Source organism: Bactrocera tryoni, unplaced genomic scaffold (assembly GCF_016617805.1).
Source record: "Bactrocera tryoni isolate S06 unplaced genomic scaffold, CSIRO_BtryS06_freeze2 scaffold_25, whole genome shotgun sequence".
In the NCBI taxonomy this organism is placed as follows: Eukaryota; Metazoa; Arthropoda; class Insecta; order Diptera; family Tephritidae; genus Bactrocera; species Bactrocera tryoni.
This window is the reverse complement of record NW_024395977.1, coordinates 4,672,785-4,686,421: the sequence shown is the minus strand read 5'-3', so window position 1 is coordinate 4,686,421 and position 13,637 is coordinate 4,672,785. Positions and strand designations below refer to the sequence as shown.

At 37.1% G+C, this 13,637-nt stretch overlaps 1 protein-coding gene across 1 annotated transcript in view; it reads right to left on the bottom strand.

The window, feature by feature from the left end:
• Positions 1-520: 520 nt before the first annotated feature.
• The window catches only part of LOC120780929, a 30,293-nt gene continuing 17,176 nt past the window's right edge, over positions 521-13,637 (bottom strand). Inside the window, exon 4 of the mRNA XM_040113163.1 lies at positions 521-971. Coding sequence (XP_039969097.1) covers positions 654-971 — 318 coding nt within the window. The 3' untranslated portion in view covers positions 521-653. The remainder of the gene's footprint in view (positions 972-13,637) is intronic.

Sequence of the window (13,637 nt, the reverse complement as noted above, 5' to 3'; positions counted from 1 at the left end):
TACAACACTCGACTTAGAATCAGGGTTCTATCAGATAATAAATAAAGAAGAAAATAGAGAAAAAACTTCTTTTTCGGTTAACGGAGCAAAATGCGAATTTCGCGATCATTTCGCCACATTTTCAACTAATGTCGTGCCGCAAGCAGCGCATTTGCCTGACGAACCTTCGTGTAACTTCTGGCTATTCAGCAAATTCACATGACCACACCGAGCACACCAATGGCCATCACGACGGAGGATTTTCCCAAGTGCTATGATGACTGGAAAATTCGTTGGCATAAGTGTGTTGCAGCGGGAGGAGATTACTTTGAAGGAGATGAAATGGATAAAATACACCTTTCAATTTGATCACAGTAAGACCTCCGATGTCTTAATGCACTCGGCGGAATCATCCGATATGTATTAGGAATATAAAAAACATAAATCACCCTGTTTAGACGGGGGCAAGAAAAAGGTACTCTTATATTTTTTAAAACAATTTAATTTATTAAAAAACATTAATTTTGACACTTCACCGAATAATAAAAAATGTTTGATAAGTATTTAAAGGCATTCGCTACAGGCCCAGATACGATCGAATAAATGAAACGTATCCAAATGAAAATTAGACGCTGTGCAGCATTCCAGTCGAATTAATTGTTGAACGCCGAGAGTTAAGTGCAGCGCGCGGGTTGGTTGTCGAAAAAACAACGAAAAATGGGGTGCGAAGTGTATGTGACGAATGTTGACGTGCGAATTGTCCGTAAGCGATTGTCCATTTCCTTTTTGTTAGGTTGATGGTGTATGGTGACGTCGTGCGGTGATCGCTGGCTGAGTGTGTTGGTGTTGTCTAGGGTGCGCCAGTTTTTCCCAGGCACAGTGGTGTATACATGCGGGGAGATGCTTAAGTCATTTAAACACACCTTTAATTCCTTCAAAATGCTACAATTTACACACAATACGAGTAGAGCGCATAGAAATGCAAAAAATAACTAAAAAGAAATAACAAAAATCAATTGTTGGCAGACATAAAGAAAAGACGCCAAAAAACTCTACATTATTAGATATACTACTGTGCCCATACAATAAGGTTACATTTGAATTTGAACTGCGCGCGTCGAAGGATTTGGAGAATTATTTTTAGGTTGGTAGTACTGTCAGTCACATTTACGTCAAATTTCATGTCAAAATATTGATTAGTGTTTGAGATACGTGACGTTTTGTGAGCTGCTAAAAGTGAGTTTTTCGTTTTTTGAGATGTCGAAGTTTGTTGAGCAAAGAATTTGCATTAAATTTGGTTTGCGGAATCAATTTTCTGCTACAGATACGTTGAGGATGGTGCAGAAAGCCTTTGGTGATGAGGCTATGTCTAAAAAAAAATGTTGACAAGTGGTATAGTGAGTTCCAAGCCGGCCGTGAACGTGTCGAAGACGAAGAGCGTCCAGGGCGACCATCAACCTCAAACGACGAAGCTCACGTTCAACAAATCAAACATTTGGTGTTGAAGAACCGTCGATTAACAATTAGACACCTTCCTGATGAAGCGGGCATATCGAAAGGCTCAGCCAATACCATTTTGAAGGATGTTTTGGGAAACACTGAATTTTTTGGAAAAAGGCGTCGCGCTGAAGTGTGTGAAACGATGCTTTCCGACTACCAGGGTGTCATGAAACGCATTATAACTGGCGATGAGGCTTGGATCTATGCTTACGACCCCGAAACAACCGATCAATCGAGCGAATATCGTGCCAAAAGAAAGCCGAGACCAAAAAAATCGCGCCAAAGTCACTCACAAATCAAGGTCATGTTGACTGTTTTCTCAGATTATCGTGGTGTTGTGCATTATGAATTCCTTCCAACCGGTCAAACAGTCAACAAGGAATATTATTTGAACGTTATGCGTCGTTTTCGTAACGCTATCCGCCTAAAAAGGCCGGAATTGTGGAAAGACAATGCTTGGTTTTTACACCACGATAATGCACCATCCCATACTGCCCTCGTAATTCGTGATCATTTCGCCAAAAACTCAACCCATATCGTGCCGCAACCACCGTTTTCACCTGATCTGACGCCGTTCGACTTCTGGCTGTTCACCAAGCTCAAAAGACCGCTCAGGGAAAACCGTTTTTATACGACAGAGGAGATTCAAGCCGCAGCGAAGACGGAACTGAAGGCCATCCCGGAAAGTGACTACAACCAGTGTTTCGAACAGGGGCGTCGCGAGGATCCAGATCGTGGGGGGTGAGTCCCTTTGAAATGCGGACTCATTTCAAGAATTTGCCGATTTAATGTATATGTTTATAAATATATATAAAATAAGGATATCTTCATTTCTGATAAGGTATTACGGAGAAGTTTGACAACATAATAGCATAATTCATTATTTTATTCTCAAATAAGTATTGTACATATTAGTATAATCATCATTTAATATGTTTCTCTTAATATAAAATACATATATTGTTCAGCGACGTGTTACGCGGGAAAAAACAAGATTTTCTTAAGAAATTGAATTGCAAAAAATATAAATTTCTGAGTTATATTTTCACTCTGCGATGTTTCAACATTGACCATTTTCCAACAACATCGCGCAGATCGATTTCGTCTACTTTATTCTTTGAAGAAGAAAGCAGCATCAAAGAATTCAAACGTTCATCCCCCATTGTTGTACGCAAATCGTTGAAAACAAATTTCAATTTACTAAAAGAACGTTCACATGAAGCTGAGGTGACAGGAGCAGTCATTATGTAATTAACAATTTTGTACGCAGATGGAATGACCTTTCTCAATTTGTACGCTACTATAGAAATGTCATCGAAAGATTTACACTATTTACATGAATCAAAAAGAATTTGTGTTTCAGCAAAAATACAATCTAGATCTTCACTGAAGAACTTAGGTTCAAATTGCACAACAAATTGTATAGATTCTATTGTAATATTACTTCTGTTAGCTGGAATCCTGAACATCTCTTGAATGGGTTTGAAGGTTGACATAGTTTCTTGCAAATTATCTTGAATACAATTTGTGAAATTTTCGATGACAATTTTGAATTCTTTTCTATAAAATGTCTGGAAATCAAAATTACAAGCAGTTGCTGGATTATCGTCATATTTCTTCGGAGCACGGCGTGTTCTGTGGTGTTTCGAAAAGTCATTTTCAGGGTTGATCTGACACTTTTCAGCAAATGCAACTGAACTCGCTAGCAATGCGTTAATTTGTGAATCGTCATTCATTTGTTAGAATGACGCTGATGTGCTTTCAATCAGCAATAATGCGTCAATGACGTTCAATTTCTCGGCTTCCAAACTTACGAAAAGGTGTCTTTTTAAGCTTGCTTCCGCAATTATAGAGCTATTTATTGCGTTTTACTGAAGTTAGAATTTTCATAAATGCCGACTAGTGAATTCGCAATGGAAATGACGTTAAAATTAATGTGCAATAATATATTTTGATGGAAATCTTAAAAATATTCAATAAGTTTTGACAACAAATTTCCGGGTACTTGCCAACTCTTACTGGAATTGCCGAAATGAACTTTCTAATTTTTAGTTATGATATTAAAACGGCCGAAAATGCTGACTCGTTCATGCATGGGGGGTGTCACACCCATATAATATTGATCCAATTATACCTTCAAGTGCAAGGGCTAACAGTGACTAATTTAGAAGGAAAGAAATTCGTTCTAACACAAACAGATCCTTCACATACATACAAGGTAAACAATTATTTATTTCATATGGTTAAGTTAACAATGATATTAAAACACTTCGAAACTAAAGCAAGATCCATGGACGATCAAACAGTCGCAGACACAGGATTCTTAGATTTCATAGCATTACTTAATAGGGTTGCAGTCCTCAAGGATCAACTCTTAGCGCATAGAACTAATATCTTGCTTTATAATCAAAATATTAACGGTATAGTGATAAATAACAACAAACAAAATGTAATCAACACACATTTTGAAAAATTATTACAACAAGTATATTTTAAATTGTTAAAGCAAAACACGATACTACAAGAAATACATCGTGAACTACTAGATCTAACAACCGCTTTTAATTTTGGAAAAACTAAAAACTTTTATTTCAAAAATAAAACATAATAAACAGTGAACAAAGTCATGTATTTATTGGAGTATTCAGATATATTTATTGGCAGAATTTCTGACACATTTGTTATAATATATAAATATCCTGTCATTATTAAAAAACGTAAAACGTCAACTAGTCAATTATAATTATTGAAAATTAATATTATACCCATTAAAAGCTAGTTGTGATAATCCATTTGTACCAATAAATAATTGTATCAATAATATGACCAGATATATATGTATAATATGGAAACAACACGTGCGGGATGGGATAGATACCGAGAGTGGAAGAGGGAAGCGAGACGCATTTGCAGACAGAAAAAGAAAGAGGCCGAAATGCGTGAGCACGAAGAGCTTGATAAGCTGGCCGACAAGGTTAATGCTCGAAAATTCTACGAAAAAATGCGGCAGCTTACAGAAGGTTTCAAGACCGGAGCATACTCTTGTAGAACCCCTAAAGGTGATCTAGTCACTGTTGCATAGTGAGAGAAATGGTCAATCTAGCGGCGCTTTAGCGTAATTTTTAAATTCAGAATTCTCCAAATTTTGTCTGTTTTATTGAAAATTTATTTCCTAACAGGGTCTTTTCTGTTTTCGTTTTTGTTTTGTTCCAAATATTCGCATATCTGTGAGCTTTCGAATTTAACACATGTTTTAGCAAGTGCAATAATTACTATTTACCTATTTTTAAGTGCAATTTTTGTTGAACTGAAAAACTTAAATATAAAATTTTGTAATAAGATTTGTGACTTAATTATAATTATTTGGTATGTGTTAAATAAAAAAAGTCATTGTGGTATGTTAATATATGTTTTAGATCTTTACAATGGAAAAAGAAATTGTCCTATATCAAAGTGTTTTTATACATATGTGTAATCCAACGTTCCCTAGAAAATAAGTGTGGTGGATTCGATGGGATTCGATTCAATGTTTGCATAATTTGTTAAAATATGTTGTGGTCTACGTCTTATCCAAAAATTGGCTGCAAGTATTTGAAAGTTACTGATTTTTTTTTCCTTTTTTAGATACTATGGCAGAGTCTAAACGCACGCTTTTTATACGCTCGCAACAATGTTGCTAAGGAGAGTATTATAGTTTTGTTCACATAACGGTTGTTTGTAAGTCCTAAAACTAAAAGAGTCAGATATAGGGTTATATATACCAAAGTGATCAGGGTGACGAGTAGAGTTGAAATCCGGATGTCTGTCTGTCCGTCCGTGCAAGCTGTAACTTGAGTAAAAATTGAGATATCATGATGAAACTTAGTACACGTATTCTTTGGCTCCATAAGAAGGTTAAGTTCGAAGATGGGCAAAATCGGCCAACTGCCACGCCCACAAAATGGCGGAAACCGAAAACCTATAAAGTGTCATAACTAAGCTATAAATAAAGATATTAAAGTGAAATTTGGCACAAAGGATCGCATTAGGGAGGGGCATATTTGGTAGCAATGTTTTTGGAAAAGTGGGCGTGGCCCCGCCCCCTTCTAAGTTTTTTGTACATATCTCGGAAACTACTATAGCTAAGTCAACCAAACTCTATAGAGTCGTTTTCTTCAGGCATTTCCATATACAGTTCAAAAATGGAAGAAATCGGATAATAACCACGCCCACCTCCCATACAAAGGTTATGTTGAAAATCACTAAAAGTGCGTTAACCGACTAACAAAAAACGTCAGAAACACTAAATTTTACAGAAGAAATGGCAGAAGGAAGCTGCACAATGGCAGAAGGAAGCTGCACTCATATAATATTTTCTAAACACCCTGATGACATGTAGGAAATATGGGTGAAATCGGTTCACAACCACGCCTTCTTCCAATATAACGCTATTTTGAATTCCATCTGATGCCTTTTCTGAATAAAACTTTACACAAATACGGTATTTGAAAAATATGTAAATGACGGATAATGAAATCTCGATTATCACTTTATCATGCGAGAGTATAAAATGTTCGGTGACACCCGAACTTAGCCCTTCCTTACTTGTTTTAATATGGCACAGTGAACCAGTACCAACAAAAAAATTTCTAATGGTTGAAAATCATATATTTTCTAACGTCATTGATCGCTCAAAGTATAGTGAAGAGCAAACTCGCAAAATTCAAAAACAATTAAGAAATTTCATAAGCAAACTTGTAGAAAAGTGGAAAAAATGTCATAGGGTTATGTCAGTGTTCGAAGAGCGAAATAAGAAATGGTTGGATGAAAATATAATTTTTTCATCAAAAAAAAAAAAAAAATTGCATCAGTTGTTAACGAAACACCTAACCAAGAGTTAATGGTAGTGGCAAGCGTAAGTTTCACGGTTGTTTCAAAATTGTTTGAAGAAAGTTCGACTGCTTCGAAAATGCTTAAGTCTGTAAGCTCTGAACAAAAAACCCCAATTCCGTATATACCTGAGGAAGCTTTATCTCTTATATAGATGGCGGATACTCAAAAACGTCGTACAAAATAATGCAATATGGTGCCAAAGAACGAAACTGCAATATTTATCCAAGCTACGATATTTTACTTAAGGCTAAAACAGAGTGTTACCCCGATGGCATACACGTAACTGAACTTTCAGCGGAAGTTGCCCTGCAAAGTCTTGTAGACCATACTCTTGCACGTATAGTACAAGGATTTTCCAAATCTTTTAAAGGTGTTTTGACTGCAGGCAATATTAATGGCAGCATAAAAGCAATATTTAAATGGGGCTGTGACGGCAGCAGTGGTCACTCCACTTACCGTCACCGTTTTAGTGCTTCTGATGGTGAAATAATTGATGAGTATTTATTTGCTGTGTGTATTGTACCTTTACAAATTAAAAAAGGAGACGCTGTTCTATGGCAAAATAACAGGCCTGCTGCAACTCGGTTCTGTAGACCCATTACAATAATTTTTGAAAAAGAGACAGCGGAGTTAGTTAAGGTTGAGATAGGTAATATTAAAAGGCAAATTGTAAGCATTGTTCCGACAAAGTTGAGGTTTTTCGAAGTAGTACATGAATTCCATTTAACAATGATTGATGGGAAAGTTTTTAACACTTTAGCGGGCTCATCATCGCAGGCCTGTGGAATTTGTGAAGCAACACCAAAATTCATGAATAATCTAAATAATGTTAAATTGAGACAACCACAGGAGCACTTGTATGAGTACGGATTGTCAACACTCCATGCTTGGATACGGTGCTTTGAGTGTATAATTCATATCGCCTATAGAATACCCATACAAAATTGGCAAATTCGTGGAGAACATAAAGAAATCGCTCAGCAAACCTAAAGAAAGATTCAACTTGAGCTAAAAGAAAAAATGGGTATATTGGTGGACATTCCCAAGAAAGGATCAGACAATACAAACACTGGGAATACTGCAAGAATATTTTTCCAGCATCCAATTTTAGCCTCTACAGTAACTGGCGTAAAAGTAGAACTTATAAAAAGATTTGGTATAATTTTGCGTACTATGGCATGTGGGTATGCAGTTAACATATAGGATTTTCGCATATATGCTTGGAATACAGCAGAATTATTTGTTTCCGAATATCCTTGGTTTTATATGCCTCCATCTGTACATAAAATATTAATACACGGAGCAGATTTTATTGAAAAAGTTTCGCTACCAATAAGAATGATGTCAGAAGAGGCACTTGAGGCAAGAAATAAAGAGTTTCGCAGTAATAGGATGAACCATACGCGAAAAAACTCAATGTTGAATACAATGGAAGACTTAATACACACTCTTTTAGTTTCTTCAGATCCTATTTTTACATCTAAGTCTAAAAGCACCTCCAAGTACTCCAAAAATCACATTGAAATAGATGATGAGGTCAAAAACCTTCTTTTACATATAAATGATCTACCTGACGGTAGTAATTCTGAGAGCTCCGACTCTGAATAGTTTTTTTTCTATTCTATTTTCTATCGGGTGATTTTTTAAGAGCTTGATAACTTTTTTTAAAAAAAAAACGCATAAAATTTGCAAAATCTCATCGGTTCTTTATTTGAAACGTTAGATTGGTTCATGACATTTACTTTTTGAAGATAATTTCATTTAAATGTTGACCGCGGCTGCGTCTTAGGTGGTCCATTCGGAAAGTCCAATTTTGGGCAACTTTTTCGAGCATTTCGGCCGGAATAGCCCGGAATTTCTTCGGAAATGTTGTCTTCCAAAGCTGGAATAGTTGCTGGCTTATTTCTGTAGACTTTAGACTTGACGTAGCCCCACAAAAAATAGTCTAAGGCGTTAAATCATGATCTTGGTGGCCAACTGCCCATGCATCCCGAAAAATGCACTGTTTGGTGTGGTTTGTACGCTGGTGGAATCATTGGACCGTATTTTTTCAAAGATGCTGTTGACGCAACGTTACGGTGAATGGCGATCGCTATCGTTCGATGCTAACAAACTTTTTGTTGCCAAAAATGGAAGAACTGAACTTGGTTGACATGTGGTTTCAACAAGATGGCGCTACATGCCACACAGCTCGCGATTCTATGGCCATTTTGAGGGAAAACTTTCGGAGAACAATTCATCTCAAGAAATGGACCCGTAAGTTGGCCACCAAGATCATGCGATTTAACGCCTTTAGACTATTTTTGTGGGGCTACGTCAAGTCTAAAGTCTACAGAAATAAGCCAGCAACTATTCCAGCTTTGAAGACAACATTTCCGAAGAAATTCGGGCTATTCCGGCCGAAATGCTTCGAAAAAGTTGCCCAAAATTGGACTTTCCGAATGGACCACCTAAGACGCAGCCGCGGTCACCATTTAAATGAAATTATCTTCAAAAAGTAAATGTCATGAACCAATCTAACGTTTCAAATAAAGAACCGATGAGATTTTGCAAATTTTATGCGTTTTTTTTTTAAAAAAAAGTTATCAAGCTCTTAAAAAATCACCCGATATAAATAAATAATTAACACGTATTTTTAGAATAAAGTAATGTATTTTTTCATTGTATTTAAAAAGCTATTAAGAAAGCGCCGCTAGATTGACCATTTCTTCCACTGTGCGATGCCCAGAGCATACTTAAATTATGGAGGGAGCACTTCTCCAGCCTGCTGAATGGCAGTGAACACACAACGCCAGGAGAAGGCGAACCCGATTCCGCAATCGATGACGATGGAGCCGACGTTCCATTGCCCGATCATGAAGTAGTTCGAAAAGCAATTACCCGTCTGAAGAACAACAAAGCGGCGGGGGCCGATGCCGGCCGAACTATTCAAACACGGCGGCGAAGTACTGATAGGGGGCATGCATCAGCTTCTTTGTAAAATATGGCCGGACGAAAGCATGCCCAACGATTGGAATTTAAGTGCGCTATACCCAATCCATAAAAAAAGGGACCCCACAATCTGCGTCAACTACCGTGGGATTAGCCTCCTCAACATCGCATATAAGATTCTATCGAGGGTATTGTGTGAAAGATTAGAGCCCACCGTCAACAAACTGATTGGACCTTATCAGTGTGGCTTTAGACCTGGCAAATCAACAACCGACCAGATATTCACCATGCGCCAAATCTTGGAAAAGACCTGTGAAAGGAGAATCAACACACACCACCTCTTCGTCGATTTCAAAGCTGCTTTCGACAGCGCGAAAAGGAGCTGCCTTTATGCCGCGATGTCTGAATTTGGTATCCCCGCAAAACTAATACGGCTGTGTAAACTGACGTTGAGCAACACGAAAAGCTCCGTCAGGATAGAGAAGGACCTCTCCTAGCCGTTCAATACCAAACGAGGTTTCAGACAAGGCGACTCCCTATCGTGCGACTTCTTCAATCTGCTGCTGGAGATAATTATTCGAGCTGCAGAACTTAATCGAGCAGGTACAATCTTTTATAAGAGTGTACAGCTGCTGGTATATGCCGATGATATTGATATCATCGGCCTCAACACCCGCGCCGTTAGTTCTGCTTTCTCCAGGCTGGACCAGGAAGTAAAAGAAATGGGTCTGGCAGTGAACGAGGGCAAGACGAAATATCTGCTGTCATCAAACAAACAGTCGTCGTACTCGCGACTTGGTACTCACGTCACTGTTGACAACTTTGAAGTAGGAGATAATTTCGTCCATTTAGGAACCAGTATTAACACCACCAACAATGACAGCCTGGAAATCCAACGCAGAATTGCTCTTGCCAACAGGTGCTACTCGGACTGAGTAGGCAATTGAGAAGTAAAGTCCTCTCTCGACGAACAAAAGCCAAACTCTATAAGTCGCTCATTATTTCCGTCCTGCTATATGGTGCAGAGGCTTAGACGATGACATCAACCGATGAGTCGGCATTACGAGTTTTCGAGAGAAAAGTTCTGCGAAAGATTTATGGTCCTTTTTGCATTGGCTACGGCGAATATCGCATTCGATGGAACGATGAGCTGTACGAGATATACGACGACAGAAGACAGCGGCTACGCTGGCTAGGTCATGTTGTCCGAATGGACGAAAACACTCCAGCTCTGAAAGTATTCGACGCTGTACCCGCCGGGGGAAGCAGAGGAAGAGGAAGACCTCCGTTGGAAGGACCAAGTGGAGAAGGACCTGGCTTCGCTTGGAATATCCAATTGGCGCCACGTAGCGAAAAGAAGAAACGACTGGCGCGCTGTTGTTAACTCGGCTATAACCCCCTTATCGGTGTCTACGCCAATTAAGAAGAAGAAGATATATATATAATAAGCAAACACAGATAATTGTACAATACCCATACTAGAAAGTAAAGAGGTAAAACAAAAAAATAAAATAATGAACCAATTAAACAAATAAGTGAAGGTAACATAATTGTAGAAGGAACAGATGTAATAAATAATAAAACTTACGAACAAACAAACCTTTTACGATCTGTTAAAACTATGTAATTTGGTATCGATATATACCATAATAAAAAAGAAGAAATTGGTCAATTTGTAAAGCTACCCCCACAGAAGAAAGAATAAAGATATTAATAATTTTAGAAAGTAGTTTAGAATACAAATTTAGCAATATACTAAATTTACATACTTTTATAATACCCTTTGATGAACACCCTGTAAGGTGTACATTTATAATTATTGTCGTCATTTGTATATTAGCAATATCTATATTTATATCCTTTAAATTATACTGTGCCACATTAAAATGTAAAAAATTAAAGTTGCAAGAAAAAACACGAAAGAGAACCGACAAATCCTTAGAGAAAAATGAAATGAACATTTAATCAGAAGAGATGCATTAAAACTAATATAAATCAGGAGCTTTATTTTTAGAAGGAGGGTGTTAAAGGACGCACTACGCATTCTTCATATCAAACTAATTAGCATAGCAACAAGCGACGACATCATGCTGTATCACGCCACTTCACTACCTTTCCATTGGCGTAACTACAAAACTGCAGCCAACAATCTAATCTTGTTGCAGATGGAGACAACACACATCCTCGCCTCGTCTTTAGTTATTAGCTAAACAAGTTTAAATAAAGAACGCTCCGCTTCGGTAGAGCTAAAAATATATTTTTTTTTGTTTCGAGACCCGGAAATATTAAATCGTGCAAGGCGCCCCCGTCGACGATTGGCCTAGAGTGAAAGCCTCAGATGCCTTGGATACAATTCATACCGTTCACAACACACTCTGAGTGTAATTGTGTTTGGTTGCTGCTAACTTGAATCCGAGGCCCCATCAGTTTTTAAGAGCTGATGTGTCTGCTTGAAGACCACGGTCACTGTGACCCAACTATGGACAACGCCCTATAGTGCCAGGACCAGAGGGGCAAAACTTTTTTTTACTGAACTTGATGCTAGTATAGTTGAAGAAACGCCCACTTGCAACATCCGCAGATCTATTAGTCGCGATGATCTATTGTATTGTGTAAATATATATATATAGAACGAATGCACAATGTAGCACAAGCGAGCAATTGAAGCACCTGATCGCAGCTGGCATGATATTCAGGATAATCGAATCTTGATGAGTGAAGTGGCTGTATTGCTAGCAGGTGATTACCGGCAGATCAGCGTTCTGGACCTATCGCACAAGCGTATTGTTGAGGAGACAGCCTATTTAGCAATGTTGTTAGCTCGGAAGATAACCTTACTACTAAAGTATCTCTGAGTTTACAAGAAACACTGGCTGACGAGGTGTGGTTGCGTCAAAGAGGTTTCCTCCCGCCCAAAAAAAAATTGGTGGAAATAAATTTATAATATTTTGCTTTTTAAAATGTGAATAGTCATTATTTGTACTGTTAATACACAATTTAAATTCCTAATGGCCCGCCGCTAACACTGAGGGGCAAAGCTAGTTGAATTATTTTTTGGGAATTTCTCAAGTATACTCAAAAACATGTTTCTTGGCAATTTTATGAAGATAACTCAAACCCTGACCGATATATTCGAAATGCCGATTGTACCAATAGTTCTATTTTGTTTGGGCTTTTTGTAAAAGAGTAAACAAACAATAATAATAATTTAAAAACAAGCAATCAAACAAAAACTAGAGCTAAAAACTATTAATTATAATCATTAAAAACAGTGCACGAAAAAAATAGATAAAAACAAAAAAAAAACAAGTAAGGAAGAGCTTAGTTCGGGTGTCACCGAACATTTTATACTCTCGCATGATAAAGTGATAATCGAGATTTCATTATCCGTCATTTACATATTTTTCAAATACCGTATTTGTGTAAAGTTTTATTCCGCTATCATCATTGGTTCCTAATGTATATATCGTCCCCTCAATATAACAATAGCGTATGTGCTCATACGCCATTATTTTTTTATTGCATATTTAGAATCTCCATCATTGATTCTATGTCTGGTCAACATTTCGTCAAATTCTACTTCCACAAAGTGGGTCAAAATGTCATTGGAAAAAATGGTGTATAATTTCATGTTAAAAAAATTCCTTCAATAAGTGTATAAGCTCATATGCGCTATTTTGCTTGAAATTGCTACTGCAAAGTTGTTAAAAGAATAATAGTGTATGCGCATTATACTCCATTTTAGCCTGTAGAAATAAATACAATTTATCAAAACTTTAACTCATAAAATAGCTTATAATAATATACACTATTGTTTGAGAAATAGTTTTATTCCGACCATTTCTATACTCCACATAAGCTGTTTTATTTTCAATACAAATTCGAAAGTTTTATCAGAAATTTACAAGAGTAGTAGCCTATGCGATTTTTACGTTGTTTTGACTACATGAATGCCAAGGAAATATTGTAGTCATTTGAAATTTCATAAAAATATTGATTTTAAACATCTGAGTGAGTATCGTCTTTTATATAATAAGTGAAGTAAGCAAGGTAAATATCAACAGGCTGTGACACGAAACCACCAGTCGTTGTGGAAAATGCTAATTCCTCGTGGCTCGCAGTCATTTTTTTTAATTTACGAGGTGGAAACAAGCGAAATTGTTTAGATGAGCCAGATGTAGCAGAGGAAGAGAATGAAGACGAATGAATTTCTAGTTATTTTTGATTTACGCAATTATACCTTCATGTGTCATAATTTTTGGTTTATAATAACCCAAATTGGAAAGTAATGAATAAATGCCACTGAATTACCAAAACTATGAATTAATTACTGTTTTATAATGTTATAAATTGAT